This window comes from Silurus meridionalis, chromosome 14 (genome assembly GCF_014805685.1).
Source record: "Silurus meridionalis isolate SWU-2019-XX chromosome 14, ASM1480568v1, whole genome shotgun sequence".
Taxonomy (NCBI): Eukaryota; Metazoa; Chordata; class Actinopteri; order Siluriformes; family Siluridae; genus Silurus; species Silurus meridionalis.
This window is the reverse complement of record NC_060897.1, coordinates 16200008-16223320: the sequence shown is the minus strand read 5'-3', so window position 1 is coordinate 16223320 and position 23313 is coordinate 16200008. Positions and strand designations below refer to the sequence as shown.

The 23313-nt window shown below is 37.7% G+C and overlaps 1 protein-coding gene across 1 annotated transcript in view; it reads left to right on the top strand.

Moving 5' to 3' along the window:
* The first annotated feature begins 1624 nt into the window (after positions 1–1624).
* Positions 1625–23313, top strand: part of LOC124396670 (ubiquitin carboxyl-terminal hydrolase 22-like) — a 51117-nt gene continuing 29428 nt past the window's right edge. Inside the window, exons 1-2 of the mRNA XM_046865864.1 lie at positions 1625–2096; positions 23110–23242. Coding sequence (XP_046721820.1) covers positions 1977–2096; positions 23110–23242 — 253 coding nt within the window. The 5' untranslated portion in view covers positions 1625–1976. The remainder of the gene's footprint in view (positions 2097–23109; positions 23243–23313) is intronic.

Here is a 23313-nt window from a genome sequence, read left to right as displayed (position 1 = left end):
ACCTGACTTTTACCTTGTGATGTTTGGAAACACCAGATTTTTTAGAAAAATGGATGTTTGTTCATAGGCAACAAACAGGGTAAAAGGCAAAAACACAGATTAGTCAACATTTTACATTTTGGCTCTAATAGAAGAGGAGGAGAGAATATGTTAGTACCTTTTGGGAAGCTTTATTGTTTGGGGTTGTTTTGGAGCAGGGCTTAGAACAATGATGGAATTGTAATGAATGGACCTTCGATGCCACCCAGATGAATATGGGTTCCCTTTTGAGTCTGGTTCCTCTCAAGGTTTTTTCTAATGACATGCTTAGGGAGTTTTTCCTTGCTGTAGTCGCCACTGGCTTGCTCATTATGGATAACCTTAAAATTATAAGGAACATAGTTATAGGAAATAAACTTATACATACTAATTTTATAACCTCTGTATCTCTGTAAAGCTGCTTTGGCCAATGTCCATAAAAATTCATTGAATTGGATGTAATAATAAGCAGTGCCACCATGTTGAAAGATCTCTTCCAGCTGCATGCTCTTGTCACCTATTGGCCCTCATCTCCAAGATCAGATGGAGTGTAAAGTAAACCAGATAGCAAATGGCGTGCACTACATATGGATTATTACTGTATGCAGGGAATGCAAAGCAATAGTGTTACACCTTAGAGTGTATGAGTTCATATCTTTAAATGAAAGATATGAAAGATACTGTATATCTGAAATTCCTTTCAGCTTCAGGTTAATAATGAGCTGAACTACAAGCCCTGCTTTACTGTTTATATGTTTTTTCATATGTTCTGTCTAAACCAATGATGGAACTGTAATAAATTGACACTCAAGGCTTCTTCCAAATGTCATCTCAGGTAATCTTTCCTTTCCATAGTCACCACTGGCTTGCTCATAAGCAAAAACTTCGAATTATAAGAAACAAACTTAAAGGCACTAAACATATACATTAAAAAATGTATAAGCTCTTTCTCTTTGTTAAGCTGCTTGGGCCAATGTCCATTGTTAAAAGCACTATACACATGAAAAAGAATTGAAATGAATGCAAAAATAAGCAGTGCCAGAATGCTGAAAGATTGTCACCTATTGGCCCACATCTCCAAGATCAGATGGTGTGTGAAGCTATTATGTGTGTTACAGTACATGTGGTTGACTATGTGGGGTATACCCCACAGGCCATGTATCTTTATATGCAAGATATCTGAAATGCTTTTAAACTGTAGGTCAATGCTGAGCTGAACTTAGGGCCCTGTTTTACTGTTTGTGGGGGGTTTCATATGTTTTCTCTGAACAATCAAACAAACACACAAAAACAAGTGTGTATATATATATATATATATATATATATATATATATATATATATATATATATATATATATATATATGATTTTTATGTGTGAAAAAAACTGGATGCTTCATGTTTGCTTACTTCAGAGCGGTAAAAACGCCAAAGCAGAAGGAAAACGGCATCAGTCTTCACCAATCATATTCATACTGTAACTTGCATGGGCGTGGCTTAGAGGGGAAATAGTAACATCAGCAGCCAATTGTTTACACGACGCCTTTATTGTAGCCAATGAGAAAGCGAGGTGGGCGGGCTTTTCTGAGCTCATGGTGTACTCTTGAAATCCGTGTTGCTGTTGCCGACCATAAAAAAAAATCTGTTGAGTGCAAGTGGAAGTGCTGGAAGTAGCAAATGCTGTGAAGCGCTAGCTGGACGCGATTACGGCCAGAACCAGCAGTCTCCAGACCAGCTGATGGGACAAAGGGCAAGAACACGAGCAGCACTTTTTTTTCTCCTCCTTACCAAATGCCCGCTTTTCTTCCTGGATCTTCCAGTAACATTAGTGGATCCGCTTTCATTCGTGCTGGACAGTTAGCTTGCTAGTGTTCACAGCTAGTTCACGTTATTTCTCATCGGACACGTTTCCTCCCTTTAAAAACCAACCCTCAAAACAGAGCTGAATGTACTGTCTGTCATGTGTCCGGCCGGGTGCTCCCATGTGAACGGTTTCAAAGTGGACAATTGGAAGCAAAACCTGCGAGTCATATATCAGTGCTTTGTGTGGACCGGCAGCGCAGAGACAAGGCGACGTAAGGTAAAGCACAAGAAAACCAAATCAAACGAACAGAAAAGCAGGAGAGATCCCTGTACGGCTAGCCGAGGGCTCGAATGCAAAGTGAAAGCGAATGATCTCATTGCAACCTAGTTGAGTGTATTGTACACGACGCCTCGCGCACACTTGTGAGCACATCATGAGACACCCACCACCTATGGATGGACATGCAGTCCGAGTGGACATGTCCCACTGTACGGTGGTTTTAGGAGAAACCGGGCAAAACTGGGTGGGTGTGTATCCGGGTTGGAAAACCAGCTGCTAGCCTTTTAGCCTCGCCGTGGACCTGTGTGTGTGTGTGTGTGTGTGTGTGTGTGTGTGTGTGTGTGTGTGTGTGTGTGTGTGTGTGTGGGGATACAGGGATGCTCGGATCCAAGATGACTGCACTGAGATAAATCTCATCCCTTCACTGTCTGCTTTTACACACCATGGTTTCAGAGTTATCAGTAGTCCAAGTTGGGTCTAGATAACTGTGTCTGTGTCTCTGTGTGTGTGTGTGTGTGTGTGTGTGTGTGTGTGTGTAGATTGGAGGTTAGGCTGGAACAACGCCCACTGTGATGTGTGAGATGTACACTTAACTGTACATGCTTTTCCCATTTTCTGTTGCTCTTGATATTCTCTGTAGATTACGTATTTGCGGAGCTTCAGGCTTTCTGAAGACTGATTGTGTAGGTTAGATGATTTGCCAGACTCAAGAAACTGTGTGCTGTTGTCCGTCTAGTCTGTCTAGAGATGCTGGAAACGGAGTCAGCCCTGTGCAATCAGACCTAACCTTGAATATGTCGAAATTATTGAGCCACTTCAGGGGGTTTAATGTAGCTTAAAGTAAGCAAATCGGTCTTATTTACGTTCATGTCTTTCGAGCAGAATGCGTTCAGTGTTTTTCAAAGGTCTTATAGACATCTTGAGCTTGTGTTTCCATTTCGTCAAAAGTCCTATTCCTAGGTGTTTTGCATACCTGCTGTGTTTAGTGCACTTGTTGGCAGCATTTAGACCGCCCGCTCAATACGACTGCCAAATGAAAAGTAATGCCGTTTCCACTTCTGACATAAGAATTGTCTATGATAATCGATTGCATTTTCATCTCTGGTCAGTGAGCTTCTTCGATTTAAAGGAACGCTTTTACCAAGCCGGATATGTACAGCTTTATTCAGATTCAAGTAAATTGATGTTAAACGTGACTCACTAACATTTACGGTTATATGCTTATTTCATTTGCATATGTGAATTCATTGAGGTCTTTATATTAATAGTAAGAAATCCAAAACTAATTCAGAAAAGAAGGACAATCAGACTAGCTGTTCAGTTTGAATAAAGAAATAGTGCACTGAAATTGTTAGTTTTTGTGCAACTAAGAAATGTATGTCTTTGGTACATGGTTTAACAGAGTTACCTTAGCAGTTGCATGCTGCACTTTGGAGGTGCCTTTTTCATGTTGGGTTGTCATTTTGTTGTTTGCGGTGCTCTGCAAGCCTTGCTTTTAATGGAGTTTAGTCACTAAATGTAAATTCAATGCCTGGTGAATCTGCTTGTAAATTTATGACATTTATGAACACTAGCACCAAGGTATTCAATTTTACAAAACCTTTTATAAATTGCAAGAATATTTAGATTAGTCTGGCCTAGGAAATGATTTACACAACCGTTTTTGGAAAAGATTGATTACTTACCTTTTTTTATTCAGCCAAGTAAATTGTAAAGATGGTGTCTGCAAGAGCTCCCGAACATGATTGCCTGTGTTGTTCATCACATATGTAGGAATACGTCTATCTCTTCAACAATGCAAAAAATTGCAATTTTTTTTTTATATAAAACTCGTATAAGTAGTTTGTCTAAATATAAGAATAATATTTGAAGAAACCTGAATAAATGACAATCTGCTCTCACTGTGGTCTAATACGTGGAATTGTGAGATTCACACTATTGCAGAACTGTGATGTGTGACCAACTGAACTGAAATCATGCATTTTATTGCCATGGTTTCACTGGTAATGCCAGACTAGTGCGGAATCTATATTTATACTGTGGTAAATACTCTATTATTGAGTGTCCTGTACTCAGTATGATAAATATGGTAAGTTTGATAAATAGGCACAAGACTGATGAACAGAAGAAGATAATATTAAAATGAGAAACATTTACTGAAAAACGGCGCAAGGAATTAACACCAACAGCTTCAATATTAGTGAGACAGTAAATGTTTCTCATTTTAATATCTATCTATCTATCTATCTATCTATCTATCTATCTATCTATCTATCTATCTATCTATCTATCTATCTATCTATCTATCTATCTATCTATCTATCGCTCGCTCGCTCGCTCGCTCGCTCATGCACTCATACACTTTGTCTTGCTTTAGTTGCTCTATTCTAGATCCATATATAAATGAACTAACTTGCCAATGTAAATGCTCGTTTGGCAGCAGTGACAGTTAAACCAGTCAAGATTGATAAAAGTAATGGTTCGTTTGGTTAATTTTTGTTAAATATAATGGCCATGACTAGTTACATATTCTTACTCTCTCTCTCTCTCTCTCTCTCTCTCTCTCTCTCTCTCTCTCTCTCTCTCTCTCTCTCTCTCTCTCTCTCTCTCTCTCTCTCTCTCTCTCTCTCTCTCTCTCTGTCGCTCATATACAGTATTCTCTACCAGTCAAAAGTTTGGACACACCTTCTCTCTCAGCGTTTTTCTCTTTATTTAAATTATTTTCAAAATGCATATTAACACTGAAGAATCCAAGCTCTAAAAAACATGTATGAAATTATCTAGTAAACAAAAACATTCCAGAATATGTTTTATATTTTGGTTCTTCAAAGTAGGCACCTTTTGCTTTGACAACAGCTTTGGCACACTCTTGGCATTCTCTCAGTCAACCTCATGAAATAGTCACCTGAAATGGTTTTCCAACAATCTTGATAAGTTCTCAGAGGTGTTGAGTGCTTGTTGGTTGCTTTTCCTTCGCTCTCAGGTAACACTCCTCCCAAACCATTTCAATTGGATTTAGAGCAGTGATTCTGGAGGCCAGTTCATCTGATGCAGCACTACATTACTCTCCATCTTAAACAAATAGCTCTTACATAACCTAGAGGTGTGTTTGGGGTCATTGTCCTTTTGCTAATCCCTTTAGGCGGTCCCTCTAAGTGCAAAACAGGTGGGTTGGCATGTCACTGCGAAATGCTCTGGTAGCCATGCTGGTTAAGTGTACACTCAATTTTGTCTAAATCACCAACAGTATCACCAGCAATGAACCCCCACTCCATCACACCTCCTCCCCCATGCTTCACAGTGGGAACCACACATTCAGGGACCGTCTGTTCACCCTCTACGTCAAACAAAGAGACAACAGCTAGGCTAAAAATGCCAAATTTGGTCACATCAGACTAAAGGGCAGTTTTCCCCTTGTGTGATGTCCATTCCTTGTGTTTCTTGGCTAAAGCAAGTCTCTTTTGCCAGTTGTGCTTCTGAAGTAATGCTTCTTTTGCCGAATTCTTCCATGAAGGCATGAGTTGTGCAGTAAAATCTGAACAGTGGATGTAGAAATATGTCTGCAACCTAAAATCCAAGAAGCAATTATGTAAATCAGTAGTTTCTGAGACTGGTAATTCTAATAACTTATCCTCTGCAGCAGAGGTAGTGTTTAGTGTTCATTTTCTTAAGAGGGTCTACAAGAGAGCCTGTTTTATCATTGCGCCTGATGGTTTTAGAGACTGCATTTGGGAATACATTTAAACTTCTGAAGATTTTTCGGATTGACTGACCTTCATTTCTTAAAGTAATGATGGACTGTCTTTTCACTTTACTAAGTGATTCTTGCCATAATATGGATTTGTACAGTATTTGTTGTAGTACTAATAGGGATATTGACTCTGTACTCCCTTTGTCCTCTGCACAAGACAACTGATTGTCTAAAGCACATTAAGAAAAAAAGTCACAAATAAACTTTTGACACCTTCAGCTTCCTCAGCATGGCGGTGTGTTTGGGGTCGTTATTATGTTGGAAACCCGCCGTTCGGCTTAGTTTCTGAAGAGATAGCATCATGTTCTGCTTCACAATGTCACAGTACATACCGGAATCCATGTTTCCCTCAATGAACTGCAGCTCCCCAGTACCTACCCAGATCTTGTGAGCCAGCTTCAGAAGAGGCTTCCTTCTAGGAAGACAGCCATGCAAACCGACTTGTTGCAGTGTGCGGTATATGGTCTGAGCACTGACAAGCAGACCTTCCGCTTCTGTAACCTCTAAAGCAATGCTGGCACTCAGTTTTTTTTTTTAAGCCAGCTTCTTTGTGGAGAGCAACAATTCTAATTCTTAAATCCTTATTTGCCATGAGATGCCATGTTGAACATCCAGTGGTCAGTATGAGAGAATTGTACTCAAAGCACCAACTGCTCTAATACAAGATACACATTTTTATGATCCTGTTAAACAGACAAAAACATGATGAATAGGACATGTGCGTTTACACGGCATACAGCTGTTATCACTTAGGGTATACTCACTTTAATTTCCATCTATTTTGACAAGAATATATGTAATTTATATATATTATATAATATATATATATAATATAAAATTAACTAGGTGTGATAATGCTGTGTGCATATAATGCTGCGTGTGTAGTTAAATAGATTAAACAAAGCATGTTTGAAATCAAATTACTCAAGGAATTGTTTCAGCCCTATATACTGTACATATATCACACACTACAGTGTACCATGTTACTACACTATTGCTATCCGTAATATTTAGGTGTGCTATCTAAATGTGTGATGTTACATTACATTTATGTGCCAGCTGTGAGTCATATATGCAGTATTGGAAAAAGAAAGCAACACAAGTTTAAGAAACTTTCTAAGCAGTAGCCAAACTAGTCAAATTATCCTCTTTGTATTATGTTGATTATTTCTAAAATTTTCCAGGTACCATTTCATCATTCTTTGATCATTTGCAATGCAATATGTAATGCATGGTAGATGTGTGAACAATATTTGAGAGAAATAGGCCTTTTGTGTACATAGAAAAAGTCTTAGATTTTTGAGTTCAGCTCATGAAAAATGGGGGCAAAAACAAAAGTGTTGTGTTTATAATTTTGTTCAGTGTATGTCGAAGCTTTAATATGCTTCACCTTTTGATCATCAGCCAAACTAAAAGACGTTTGATTTTTGCAGTAGTTAAATATGAATTCGGAATGGACACTTTTTTTTGACCTTTCATGCATATTATTACAGCCCAATTACTGTGCAGTTTTTTGTAACTTAACCTGCTTGGTTCATAAAGCCTGTTTTTTGGCAATGTGACTCATCTTGATGATGAGTTATTACTGTGCACTTCCTGAAACAAGGATCTCATCTGAGGCACAGTCTTTCCTTCTCTTTCTTCCTGTGCTCTGTAATGATGTGACTCAGATTTTCACCTCAAGTTTAATTAACCTTCAGCGCGGTTCTTAAACCGAGATGTTTGATGTTCAGCTTAATTTAGTTTGCTTTTGCAGGTTTTTCTCTCCTGTATATGATACATAAAGGATTTTTTATTGCTAGCCTTCCTGCCATGTCCAAGTTCCAGCCCTACATTAATTATGCCTAAGATGTCTTCTGACTACAGGGATATTTACTATATGGATAAAATATTTGGTTAACTGATATTTCCAATCATGTAGTTCTTTTCCAAACTCCTTCCACAACGTTGGAGGCACACAATTGTAAAGGATGTTATGGGATGCAGTAGCATTCAAGTTTTCCTTTCACTTGAACTAGGAGTTCAGGATAATGCCCTGGTTGGAGTGGAAGATCTTGAGTGGCCTGCTACAGAGCTCTGACCTCAACCCTATTGAATACCTTTGGGATAAATTTGAATGCTCACTGCACCCTGGACCTCCCCACCCTACATCAGTACCTGACTTTACTAACACTCTTGTGGTTAAATGAGCACAATTCTCTAGAAGCACACTTTAAAATCTAGTAGAATATCTCCTCAGAAGAGTGGAGGTTATTATAACAGCAAATGGAAAATATATGTGGAAAGAGATGTTCTAAAAGCACATTTGTTCAAAATGTGCTTTTGTGGTCAGGTATTCACAAAGGCTTGTGACTAAACCTTTATTTATTAACCTTTAATTTGTTAAAGTATGGGATAAAAATCTTGTATGAATAAGACATTGAGCCAAGCATTATTTTTCTTTATATCGATATAGTGATAGGAAGAGGCTTGATATAGTGTCCTTGAACCCAATCTCATCTTTAAAAAGCTTTTTGCTCAGTATAGCCAGAGGTAAACTGAATGAAACTTTTCATTTTATTTCACACTTATTGGCAAAGCTGCTTTGTTTATAGTGGCTGTTGCTGTTCGGGTTAAGTGAATTGCTTTTTTATTCAATACCACCTCCACCCTTCAAATGAGCCCTTAGCATATGATTGTAAGAGCTTTTTCCCCACCAAACACTGTAATTTCTCTTGTTCCTTGCTTGCTGCTGAAAAAGACATAGTATGTAAGTCCTATATAATTAATGACATGGTAAACAAGATTATGGCTCAACAGTAAAACATTTAAAAACATTTAGTGTAGACAAAGTAACTTAACTCCCCCATCTGAATCAGCTTTGTCTATATTTTGGAGTTGGTTATGGCTTCAGGAAAAAAGCAAAGAATTGGAGCCACTGGAAAATGTTCAACATGATCATTTATTATTTGCAATGAACTGAACATTTGTAAGTGTGACAATGAAGTATTTGTTTGGGTGACGCAAATAAGCCAGTCACTCGTACAGTCGGCTGCATGTGTAATACGGGTACTGATCAGCTTCATACTGACGAATTAACTTCAGACATATTACAAAATCCATGCAAAATAGCTTTCGTGTTGGCCTACACTAGTGGTGCCCACCTAGTGGTGGCATTAAATAGATTGTGACACTTTTTACATTACATGATACCTATGTTCTCCTGTATATCTTGACCTAGTTTTTCTCACATTTCAGAAGTTGTGTTTGTTTAGAAGGCAATTTCTGCTATTTAATTATTTTCCAACTAAGGATGTCTCAACAAGTTGACAGGCAGGTTGCATGGTGGAAGCTCACAAAATGTGTCAAATGAACAGGCAATTTCTTTGGTGTCATTTCATGCAACTATTAAACTGTCGATTTACTTTTTGGAAGAGACGGGAAAAGGTTAGTCTGTTAATTGAAGGTTTGCAACCAGTTTGAATTTGTGAAAAAAAGTCTCTGCTATCAGATAATGCTGTGTAATCAGTTGAATATCTTTTTTTTTTTATTTGTGATATGCTGTTTACAAAAGGCTACAGTTAATGCGTTGATGATTGAGTGATTTATCATCTTCTGCCTCATTTGGCTTGGCTTGGCTGCCAGTGACCAAAGATTATGAATGTAATGGTGTGTGAGTGGTATGAGAGTTGGACAGCTGTCAGATACTTGTTACAGAAAACAATACATTTATGGCAGATTTTTGTAATATGGGGGATAATTTAAAATTGGTCTAGGTCAGAGGTGGGCATACTTTTTGGCTCAAAGGCCACAAATGTTTTTATATAAACTGTATAAACTAATCTAAATTACATGTGAAACCAATTGACTAAAAAGATTGACCCCTGCATCTTCACCACATGAAAGTCTTCTCTAGTGCATCCCAGAGATTCTCAATGGGTTTCAAGGCTTGGACACTGTACTGTCTCATGCTACCACATTTGTTTACATTTTTGAGCATGACGGCTCCTGGCATTGTCAGCTTGGAACATCCCTGTGCCATCGGGGAAGAAAAAAAATCCATTGAATGAATGACCTAATCATGTAGTATTTTCAGGTAGCCAGCTGACCACATAATGGCCACATAATGCTGGTTAACCTACACTTGACCAATTGAAGCAACCCCAGATCATAACACTCTCTCCAAAGGCTTGTATGGTAGGCAAACTCTAGACTTATCAGACCACATTATATTTTTCCATTGCTCCAGAGTCGATTCTTTACTTTCCCTAATAAACTGAAGACTTTTTTCCTAAGTAGCCTCACTGATAAGTGATTTTCCTATTGCTGCACAGCTTTTCAGTTCCAATCACTTGAGTTCTTTTTGCATTGTGTGTGTGGAAATGCTTAGACTTTCACTATCAAACATGGATTCACCCATTGTTTTAGTGATCTTTTGTAGGTGGTGAGGTGAACTTATATTTTCTTTTAGACATGTAAGTTGAACCCTTGAAGGCAAATTCCCCATATCCTGCTTCAAAAAAGACCTTTTGAAAGACTTTAAGGTCTTAGGATGGCTCAGGTTAAAATGAGGCCTATTTGAAATGCACATGCTTGGAAAACATTAGAAACACTAATAATTATCTCTGCTACCTCACTAAATATCCTTAACCATGATACTGTTGTCATCAATGACTTTATTGATGGCAAACATCTTGAGGATCAGGGAAGTGAGTCGTCTCTAGGATCTTTGAGGCATCATCATTCATCATCATCAATCGACTGCTCGTCCTCCACGTCAACTGTCCAGCTTCTACATCTATCCATCCTTGATGTCTCTTCGTCCATACATCCTTTGCATTTATCTATTTACATTTATGCCATTTAGTAGATGCCCTTGTTCAGAGCGACGTACTGTCCTTCACATTCACCTGTCCATCAGTCTCCACATCATCCATCTCCATATCAATCAATCCATCCTTTATCGGAGTACATTGGAGACAAAACACCATATGCAGATCGAGCCCAATAGAGCATGCAATAGTATTTAGTATGATTTTGGAATTTATTCAAGAACCATTGTCTGCCGTTTGAGATCTTGAACTCCAGGTGTGTTTTCTCCTCTGTGTGACAAGGAGAAATTCCAAGCTCGACAATGTCCTTGAGATCCATGTGCAAATTCAATGCTGGTCTTTTTGCTGCACCAATGAGGAATGACAAATTGCAGCATTGCAGTTTTCATGAACGTTTCATCCTGTGCTTATCTGTGGCTGTGGGCTCTTGGCTTTGTCACGCTACTTGAAATGTAATTTTGTAATTGCATCATTCAGTTTAATATGGCTAAAATACTTTATACTGATATAAATGTTCTGACAATTCAAGATTCAGAGGCATAAGTCCCTTATACTGCTCCATCCCATGTAAACAATATCTTCATGCTGCTCGCTTTGTGCACAGGGGCATTGTCCTGCTACAGCACGTTTGGGTCTCCTAGTTCGAGTGAAGGAAAAACCTAATGTTATAGCATCCAAAGGCATTCAGTATATTTCAGTGTTTTTCAGCTTTTCTGTTTGTTTTACAGCAGAGCAGCATGATAGGCTTGGATTTTCCAAAGCTTTTAACACCTGTGCAGAGTGCTTCTCTTTTGTTCCCGGCTCAGATTAGCAGTTCTTACCTTTTTTTTTTTTTTTTTTTTTTTTTGGACATCTGCAACATACCCCAAGCCTCTGATGGAATGAGTCTCTAAATACCGCACTATGTGCAGTTACTCTAATCTTCCCCCAATGCAGGAACAACACTCTTCTCTCCTGAATTTCCTTCTTGTGTAATATCTGTAGCAGTGATGGCAAACTCAGAACATGCTGGTGTTAGTCCCGATTTTTCATAAATAATATATTCGACAGGTTCAGGAGAAAATGTCTTTTTATGAAGCCAGCTTTTCTTATGCTGTGTGAATAGTGGGCCAGTGGAGTTTAAATAGGAGCTAATGGGATTTGAGTCACAGGTTTGTGTAACCAAATCTAAAACTACAGGATCATTAATAGTGCTAGTACAAATGTGCATCTTTAATCAGGGCCTTAGAAAGCGATGGTATGAAATGTAGCGCTACTACTTCTTTAGTATTCGTGGCAAACACATTGCAAATGCTTGCTATTATAGTTTAAACTGAACAGGGGTGATTTCTGTTGTACTTGGTAGTGTAAATTTTCTGTGTGGAATCTCACCATATACAGTAATGGACATTTCATAGAAAAATTATTTAAAATTGTTAAAAAAATCACCATTGTTTCAACGCAGCTTTACAGAAATGCATACTTTCAGGATGTGAGTTTAAATGGATATAAAATTATCCCTAATGAGCCAGAGTTGACTGTGGCAAGAAAATAAAACTTCCAGAGACACAAGAAAGAAATCTTTACACCAATAGGGGATCTGTCCTTATCTGGTTGATCCTGGTTAATATAATTCTACACTGTTCACTACTGTGTGCACTATAATTTCAAACAATACGATGTATAAAAAAGAAAATCGTTATACACTATATATCGACAAACATTTTGGGGCACTTGACTTTTCCAACCAGTATGTGTTCCAGAAATCTTCAACTCTTCCAGGTGTTTGGAGTCTATGTGCAGAGTAGCCTAAGATTTCTGGTTTCGGCTAATAGAATTTGAATCTGTTGTACCATAGTTTCAAAATTGAATGGTCCACTGATTTCTACATGATTCCGTGCCAGTTTCACAGACATACACGTCAAAATCCAGTGGGATAAACTCTTTCTGAAATTCTCAGCCCAGCTTACCTGGCACTAATAAACTCTGCTATGGTCACAAAAGGCACAAAGATCATGTTTTTCCAATTCAGATTTTTGATATGAACATTAACTGAAGCCATTGAACTGTATATACCGGATTTTGTGCATTTTGAATAAAAAGCATATACCAATAATGCAGTGATGGTAGCCCAGCAGGTCGCTACCTTCTCACAGCATCTGTTTACTGGGTTATATCCTTAGCTTAGGTTGCTGTCTGTCATATTCTATCAATGACGTGTGCTTTCTATGGATTCTTTGATTTCTGCTGGAGAGGTGGTTTTAGCTACAATAAAATTAATTTGTGTGTTTATATCCATGGTGCACTGATATAAGCTAATGCAGATGAGTATTCTGCAGAGGAGTATTACCCAATGTTTTGAGGAACATTTCAGTTTCCTAAAAGTGAATAAAAAATTTATATAACAGTAACATACGCAGTGCCACTGCTCAGTTTACTATCAACTTCCTACAGCAATGACTTCAAAAGCTGATTTCTGGTTATCAGTTTGAAAGCAGCTCTAGTCTTTTTAAATAAAATTGTACAGCTTAACATGAAACTTAATAAAAAAAACAGCTTTGGCATTAATAAGTAGTATTTGGTACTCATGTTATGCAGTAAAACTGATTTTTCTTATCCCAAGTGATGTGTGAAAACAAAACTATTATTTCAAGGTTACAGATTTTTACAGGAGGGGTAAAAAATATGACACTCTGTTCCGAACCGTCTTTCAGATGTGGTGTTGGGCACGCACACACATGCACACAACTGAAAGGCTTCCTTATGTTGCATGCAACATAAGGGAAGCCCTTCAGTTGTGTGCATGTGTGTCCTCTTACAAGTTTTGTTTTTCACCACACTTGTGGATTTTCCTCACGCTTAGTGACGCAAGTTTGTGTTATGTTTAGCCTTGACCTATTAGCCAAACCTCAAAAATATATAAATGTTTGCCTGTGTAATGGATTTGCAGTTGTTACTTCTGGAGCCCAGCTTATATAGTCATTCTCTCTTTAATATGGTCTCTACATTACAGCTGAAAAAGTAATACGAAATTTTAGATTGACTCTTGTTTTTGTGAGCGTTCTGCAGGGAATCAAAGCCCTTGCTTTGCTGTAGTGTATGCGTTTGTGTCCGTCAGATTTGATGCCTTGAGGGTGTTTTGCACCCAAGTGTTCATGATCTTTTGATTCAGTATCTACTTTGCCTGCAGTAGAGAGCACTCAGGCTGAGGCTGCTTTAGACCTATATGACAAGAAGCAACCTTGGACCATAAACAATTCTTTTTATGTATTTTATTCTATTTTATTTATTTATTTTAGATTTGGATTGATTAATAAGCCCTAATCTCCAGGCCTAAACACAATGTCAATATTTCTTTATTTATTAATTTTTGTATTTTTAACAAACAGTTTTATTCCCTGTTAGTTCTAGCTGTGTTTTAATATAATAATATTATCATCATCACCAGCTCCTATTTAAACTTCCACACTCTCACTGTCCGTTATTGTTGGTATATGTTGGTTCACGGCGGTCGTTGTTATCGCTCATGTATCCCGATGCGTGCCTTCCCACGGCACTCTCTCAACGGCTGCTCTTTTCTTCCCAAAGCGCACCGCGGATTCCCCCCGATCCTGCCGGGATCATCTGTAAGCCTTGATTTTTTCTTTTGCGGCTGCACCGAGATAACCGACGTTAAATGGCAAATTTTTCCCCCCTTGTGCTCGAGATATCAGGGTTCGGCGACATAAAAGAATCGACATAACCGATAAAAAATGCTAAGACAAAGCGAGAATTTGGCGGTTCCACTTCAAAAACGTCGACTTAATAGGGTTGTCGAGATAACCGAGGTCGAGATAAGCGGGTTCCACTGTGTGTGTGTGTGTGTGTGTGTGTGTGTGTGTGTGTGTGTGTGTGTGTATATATATATTAGATGTGTGTGTGTGTGTGTGTGTGTGTATATATATTTTATAACTTATTTATAACAATATATAACTTATTTTGATTGCCACTTGGTGGTATCTACTTAGCACTAGTGATGGAGAGATCGGATCTTCGAATCTTGTTCATCAAATTGAACAGATCTTTTTCATAATTTAATTAATTTAATTCCTTTTATCAGAAATAATGTACAATTTTCAATAAGCAGATTCCCCAACATGGCTACATACAGGAACTTTAAATATAGTTATTAATTATACATACATACATACATACACACACACACACACAGTTATATACACACACACACACACACACACAGTTATACACACACAAGTTATACAAAGCACAGGTATTGTGGGGTGGAAGTACCACAGTGATGCACGAGCACGGATGAAGGCAAAACATCAGCACGGTAAGCAAATCTGTATAATCCTCTTGATGTAAATATGGTGTAGTTTAATGAAGTAATATTGTGTAAACTGTTTTATTACTTCGGGACAGTTGCACTGGATCTGTTCTGTCGTGACTTGCGAGCATTAGGTTGTGCAATCAGTTCGCTTATGACACTGATGGATTCAATTAAACGGTGCAAAAAACACTAAAAGCAACATATTGGCTCGCTGCGTTTCTCTGTACCATTCTTTTTTTTTACTGCAGATTTACTACATTTAAATGCTTGTTTACAATGTTTGAATATTTAATCTATGCATATATTTAATTATTTTACACAGTTGACTTAATTATATATTTCAGATGCTTATATCTGCACAACTGAACCAAATGTCTTTTATTTTTGTTTTTTGAAGCAAAAATTGTCAAAACATTGTTGTATTATATATTAGGTAGATTTATGTAGGTTGTCAACTTGGCATCTGTAATTATCATTGAAAACAATACAAATTATGATTTAAACAAATTGCTTCACTTGCATACTGTTTGTAATTTCTTTTACAGAATGAAACAACCCAGCATGAGTGATTTTGTTCAAGGAGAATCCCTCATGCACTCCTCAACATGCAGCCACTATAAGTTTTAAAATGTCAAAATTAAAGATAGTTGCACTCAATATGTGGCTTTTGCAAATTTTTTTACACTTTTTTTTTATACATAAATACCCCAAATTAAGTTTTTTATACTTATAATAAGCAAAACATCAAATAAAAAAATGAGTTTTCTGAAAAATCTTAATTGTTTATTCAGAAAAATAATCATCCGAGTAACGATTATTTTTGTAATAATATATATATATATATATATATATATATATATATATATATATATATATATATATATATATATATATATATATATATATAGGGTTAGGGTCACAAAATCGTCATTATTTCGAATCCATGAACATTTAAAAAAGATCCCAGAGATGCTTCATTTGCTGACTAGATTGATTAAAAACTGACTAAAAATTGTGAAATGGGACTGTTGCTACAATTTAAAATTTTCAATGCACACACAGACAAGCTGAGTGATACAAACAGTGAAATGTCCCAGTGTGTTTATACTAAACATAAGCACTTTTGGAACATTAGTTCACTCCAGCTAGTGCACTAATTTTATAAATGGTTTTACAATGAAAGTTCTAATAATTAGAAGAATATAAGGAACAGTTCAAATAATATGGCATATGTATTTTTGCTGTCAATAGAAGTAGTTTCCAAATTATTGTCTCAGCTGGAGAGAATGTTGTATGTTCCCATACTAACAAACGCTGATTATTGTAATTGTATGTTATTATTGCAACACGCAAGCAGGGCAAACTGTGAAATTTACCAGTCCTGCTATACTAAAGATCGGCACTTATGGAACGCTGATTGTCCAATCTAGTAATGAACTGGAGCTAACTGTTTCTTTTTGACCTTATCTAGCCAAACGTCTTTCATACTTCCATAAAAAAAGTGCTTGTCATAACCTGTCACAATTTAGTTTACAAAATTATATTGGCATACAAAATGTTTTATTGTTAGTTGATGATACTGTTATAAATTGGCTTTAAAATTATACTCCATTATATAAATATATAATAAATTATATTAATAAATATATATTTTAAATTTACAATATAATATCAGATAATCAAGATTTATTTAATGGCATGGCAACAATGCGTATACGAGCCGTCATCTTACCTATTCATTTTTTTTTTTTTTTTTGGTTTTGTTTGTATAGGTCTTTTAACAATGAAAATTGTTCCATAGTTGCTTTCCAGAAAGAGACTAGGAATAGACATTTTAACGTCATTAGTCCTAAGTTTATTTCCAATAAGCATGGCAAGGAAGGTCACACATTTTCCACTGTGAATAACAAGACATAAAACAGGGCTTGTTGAGGGCAGGCCTTTTGAGGTCCTCACTTTGTTCACATTTCCAAAGCCTACCCCATCAACCTCCTGCTCCAACACATATGCTAGGCTAAATTAGTTGAATAGCTTGTCACCTCTTGGCCCAGATCCAGGCTTTAGCTGACCCAGACACTTCTCATTTCCCTGTGTCGAACACGTCTGTCAGACCAGACAATGACCACAGGCCACCGACCTGTTCCTGCATTTGGTCACCTGCTGGGAGACGAGCTGGTTGATATGATCAGAGGCCTTGGCTGCACAGCAAGCACAGCTGCTGCTGCTATCCATCTGGACTGGCATACTGTGTCCTAGCATTTGGATAGCTGCATGTTTCCTGTGCATGGCAATAGTGAAATATTGGAGTGGTGAAACTAATTGCTGATGTCTTGCTGTCCTATGACACAGTAAAATACTCTGTAGAGTATGAAGTTAACATCTTCCAGAGGTGATCTGTACAAAGAAGGTTCTATCAACTTTTTTTGTTGTGTGCTGGGTGGCACAGTTGGAACTGAATGTGGTAAATGGCACCTTTCATGATGAGGGGAAAATGTTGCAAAGTTATTACTTTAAATCTGCTAACATTATGAATGCAACACATTCATGGTAAAACTCCACTTCTATTATGTGAGGAGTAATAAACCTTTAAACTTAATCAACGACTTCTTCTTTGAGAAAGTAGCTTTCTCTTTATCTCCAGAGGTTTATAAATGTTATGTTAGATGATTGCTTGTTGCACTAGCTTATTAACTCTTGAAACCAGCAATCCTTGTGGGCTGAAGCACTTCACCTTTCTTATGGGCAATCGGCGATGGACTAAAACATTAGTGTTTTACATCAATTATGTTTTTCTGATGGAAGGAATTCTGCAAATTTACACTATACAATTTTAGTTATTATATTTCTTATGTTGATACATGCAAATAGAACTCCAAGACGTAACTTTAATGCATATTTTTCCTGTATTGAAATGACACACCAACAAATTGTAGCCAATCACTGGCAAGAAAAAAAAAATCAACCGCTCTGGTCATTTGGCAATGGCTATCCAGTAATTATATTACGGGTAAAACCTGGCACCCAGATATAAACTCTAATTTGTACATATGCAAGCTACCAATTTGGGTGGGTCCTTACAGTTTTTGTTTTTACATTTTGTGTGATAAATCGCTGCTGCTGTAAACACAGGTTCAACGTTGCAGATATATGCGCAGAGAGGAGCCAATTCTAGATCAATGGAAGTGGGGGCTGGAGTCATGTATTAGACCTGTTTCATGGACTGATATTTTTTTTTCAGATTTCGTCTTAGAGACCACAATATTTCTTATTTTAACCCTTTTCTGTGTTTGATGGATTTGTAGACCAAAATGGTTATGAATTGCACTCATTTACTTGGTTTGAACTAAGGATTTGGGCTGAAATAAATGTGTTAGAACAAATAAATAATTAAACAGCTATTAAGAACTTAGCGTTATCATTTATGATATATGATGATAGAATAATTTTTTTTAGAACAAACTTGGTGCTTGGCAATTTATCAGGCATAGTGCTTTTTTTGGTAAAGAAATTCTGCAGCCTTGGTTTCCTGTGTATGGTTGTTGAAGGCTTTTTTTTTACCCCCCCTCCCTCCGGTTTGTGTGCATGCAGCTTGGTGTCAGTGCTCGCCATGTTTTACAGTGCATGTGTGATGTGGCAAGGTCTCTAAAGTCCAGTCACAAATTATTTTTCTTTTTCACTGCAAAGTCCTAATTTAAAATTTTCATTCTCATTAAGAATAGGTATGTGCTTGTAAGCGTTCATTTATTTATTTATTTTTTTTTGCCGTTTATACAGGGAGTGCAGAATTATTAGGCAAATGAGTATTTTGACCACATCATCCTCGTTATGCATGTTGTCTTACTCCAAGCTGTATAGGCTGGAAAGCCTACTACCAATTAAGCATATTAGGTGATGTGCATCTCTGTAATGAGAAGGGGTGTGGTCTAATGACATCAACACCCTATATCAGGTGTGCATAATTATTAGGCAACTTCCTTTCCTTTGGCAAAATGGGTCAAAAGAAGGACTTGACAGGCTCAGAAAAGCCAAAAATAGTGAGATATATTGCAGAGGGATGCAGCAGTCTTAAAATAGCCAAGCTTCTGAAGCGTGATCATCGAACAATCAAGCGTTTCATTCAAAATAGTCAACAGGGTCGCAAGAAGCGTGTGGAAAAACCAAGGCGCAAAATAACTGCCCGTGAACTGAGAAAAGTCAAGCGTGCAGCTGCCAAGATGCCACTTGCCACCAGTTTGGCCATATTTCAGAGCTGCAACATCACTGAGTGCCCAAAAGCACAAGGTGTGCAATACTCAGAGACATGGCCAAGGTAAGAAAGGCAGAAAGTCGACCACCACTGAACAAGACACACAAGCTGAAACGTCAAGACTGGGCCAAGAAATATCTCAAGACTGATTTTCTAAGGTTTTATGGACTGATGAAATGAGAGTGAGTCTTGATGGGCCAGATGGATGGGCCCGTGGCTGGATTGGTAAAGGGCAGAGAGCTCCAGTCCGACTCAGACGCCAGCAAGGTGGAGGTGGAGTACTGGTTTGGGCTGGTATCATCAAAGATGAGCTTGTGGGGCCTTTTCGGGTTGAGGATGGAGTCAAGCTGAACTCCCAGTCCTACTGCCAGTTTCTGGAAGACACCTTCTTCAAGCAGTGGTACAGGAAGAAGTCTGCATCCTTCAAGAAAAACATGATTTTCATGCAGGACAATGCTCCATCACACACGCCCAAGTACTCCACAGCGTGGCTGGCAAGAAAGGGTATAAAAGAAGAAAATCTAATGATATGGCCTCCTTGTTCACCTGATCTGAACCCCATTGAGAACCTGTGGTCCATCATCAAATGTGCGATTTACAAGGAGGAAAACAGTACACCTCTCTGAACAGTGTCTGGGAGGTTGTGGTTGCTGCTGCACGCAATGTTGATGGTGAACAGATCAAAACACTGACAGAATCCATGGATGGCAGGCTTTTGAGTGTCCTTGCAAAGAAAGGTGGCTATATTGGTCACTGATTTGTTTTTGTTTGGTTTTTGAATGTCAGAAATGTATATTTGTGAATGTTGAGATGTTATATTGGTTTCACTGGTAAAAATAAATAATTGAAATGGGTATGAATTTGTTTTTTGTTAAGTTGCCTAATAATTATGCACAGTAATAGTCACCTGCACACACAGATATCCCCCTAAAATAGCTAAAACTAAAAACTACTTCCAAAAATATTCAGCTTTGATATTAATGAGTTTTTTGTGTTCATTGAGAACATGGTTGTTGTTCAAATTAAATCCTCAAATAAAATTAATCCTCAAAAATACAACTTGCCTAATAATTCTGCACTCCCTGTATGTAGCCATTATATAGATTTTCTTTTCAGAACAACCTGGAAAATGTGAAATGCTGAAGGCTAAGCATTGAAGTGCTGAGAGAATCTTTAGGGATTGCAAAACGTTTCAAACAAAAGAAAGGGAAAGGTTTAAGCCCAAGTGCAGAAACAAGAAGTACAAAGAAGTTTAAGTTTTGAAAAGCATTTTTAATCTGATTTGCAGGCTGATTTCTTATTTACCGCATTTCGTCTTGAATTTGAGCCGTTGCTATCATAGTTTTCTGCAGTATAGCTAAAAGAACTTATATTCTGTTAACATTTTGATTTCTACTAGTTGACGTAATATCTGTGGGACATATGTACAAACAGCAAATCTCCATGTTTTTAGCATCTCTTTTAACACAAAGTGTTCACCAGATTCCCCACATTCAAGAATTACTCTCATATTTCTGCTCCAAGGAGAAGACTCAAACCTATGTATATTCTGCAAGACTTTGCTTTCTGTTAAACATATATGTTTTTGTCTTGTCCTGCTTTTATTGCAAGTAGACAGCCAAAGATAGGGAGATGTTGATTTCAACAAAATCTTGATGCATATCTTCCTTGAGCAGAGCTAGAGGATTGAAGGTAGTGTGGTGCAGAGCTGGTTGTGATAAGGTAGGGTTTAGGTTGGTGGTCCCTGTCTGCTTTTGGCTTTGTAGGCAACTATCAGTCTTTTAAATATGGAATCCTGTGGTGGTCATCCAGAATGCAGCTGTAGGTCAGCTAGCATGTTAGCATGCAGGAACAAGTTGCAGGGGTTTTGTCTTGCAATGGACTAGAAAAGCAACTCTGTGGTATTAGTGGATATAAAAGCTCAGATCCTCTTAATGCTGTATAGGAGGAACTGGCAAAAGTGAGTCTGTATTGAGAAGAACAATTGGCTGTCCATAGTTACCCCAATGTTGAATGCAGTGACATGGTGAGATCTGAGGGGTTTGTCCAGTTTGTCAATAGACTGCCATAGGGATGCACAACAGCAAATTTTTGCTGAGATTTGCAGTCGATTAGCTGCCATCCTTGAGGAGATTTCAGCGAGACATGTTGTGATCTGTGCAGAAACGTGTGTCAGAGGGAGGAAATGAGAGGAAGTGTTGAGAGTCATCAGCATAGCGTTTCATAAATTGGCGAAAACATTTTTACAGGATGTGTAAGAGTGAGGATGAGAGTCTGCCAATTGACAATACCAAAGACTGCTGGCAGATTGAGAAGAATGAGGACTGAAGACATAAAGTTGTTCCTGGCTTAGTGTAGCCATTCAAGGACTACTGGAAGGACAGAGTCTGAATATTGCTTGGCCTTTTATTCATACTGGTTTTCATACTTACACTTGTAGTTGTCAATGCTATTTGCACTCGGTTATTCATCGTAGCATGAGTGGAATGTTTTTTTCACAGCTTATGATGACTCACCAGTGTGTTTCATTTTCTTATATACATATACTGAAGCAAAAAGCTTCTTACTAAGGTTCTACACAGTATGGTAGGGTTTTCATTACTTAGAAAGAAGACAAGGTGTTATTTTTATCCAGAATATTATCATACATTAAACACAGTGCTCATAATGACATTCTAAGTCAGAATATGCCACGCCTTTACCAAAAGCTTGAAATGCTGATTTGTTATCAGACGCTTTAAAGCAATAACATTCATCTGAAGCAGGAATGTCCAGCACCAGGGCCAGATGTAGCCTATAGACAGATGTTAACTGGCCCTCATTTGTAACATTATTATTAGTCAGTGAAATCAGCTCTCTGTCAGAGTGACGTGAAGTTTTGGAGATATAAGAATTTTGGGCTTATTAGGAATAGGCTATATTTTGAGTGACACAGGACACTCAAACTAAGGTAGAGATGACCCAGTTGTTGGGAGCTTGCTGCCTTAGGGAAGTTATGTGTCCCAGCATAATCTCATTGTTGGCCATTTGGGATGGATTGGTTTGGCTTGGCTATTGGGCCATGGTTGGCAATGTGCACAGTGGGTGAGGGGTATGCCATCAAGTTCCGCTGTGGAAGTTCTTGGTCACCTCAAAAGCGACGGTGCTTTCATTATCTTTAATCAAGGTCCACGTCAGAAGAATTGGCATGGACCTTATTGGACAATTGCTTTGTGTTATTGTTGGAGTTTCAATTGAGGAAAAGGAGACGGCAAGTCGAACCGGCAAGTAACCTGATGGTTCTTTTCTGTGTAATATTATTGAGATTCTACTAATTTGTGCCTGTTTGTACTATAAGTAACCGGCAGGAGAGGATGGAAATGATATAGGTTGTGGAACTTATGACACACACCCATAAACACATCAAGAAGCATGAGCCTGAACTTGAAATTAGGAGTGCAGCTGAATCCTTGACTGATCTTTTTTCCTTTCTTAGATTGTTGTGTTTTGTTGAGTTTTTAAAGGTGGATGGAATAAATACATTTCCACTTGTCTCCTGAGTCATCCTCTACACCCTCAGTGTTTTTTTAATGCTTGTTTACTTAAAACCTTTCATGTATTCTTGAACATAAGGTTGTGAGCATCGCAATAGTAAGTGTTGAAATCATATGGGATTTGTAAAATTGTATATTCTTTAATTTTCTATTAAAATAGGTTTATAATTCAGATTAGAAAAATAGATTTATTTTCAGTTACATGTGCTAAGAGGCTAAATAAAAAGGTTCATAATTCACACACATTTTACAAATTTACAGTAAACTTTAGGTATAGCCTAGGTTTGTATTTACTAGCACTGTCATTTGTAGGAGAACAATACATAAATGTTCAATAAACATGTCTTTCTTTTTGACCAGGCAAAGTCTTGTATCTGTCACATGTGTGGTGCACACCTGAACAGGCTGCATTCGTGCCTATACTGTGTCTTCTTCGGCTGCTTCTCCAAGAAACACATCCACGAACACGCCAAAAACAAACGACATAACCTAGGTAAGACACACTCCTAGCTAATATGGCAATGGAGCCAAAGATGTCTTTATTTCTCTTAATATTCATTATAT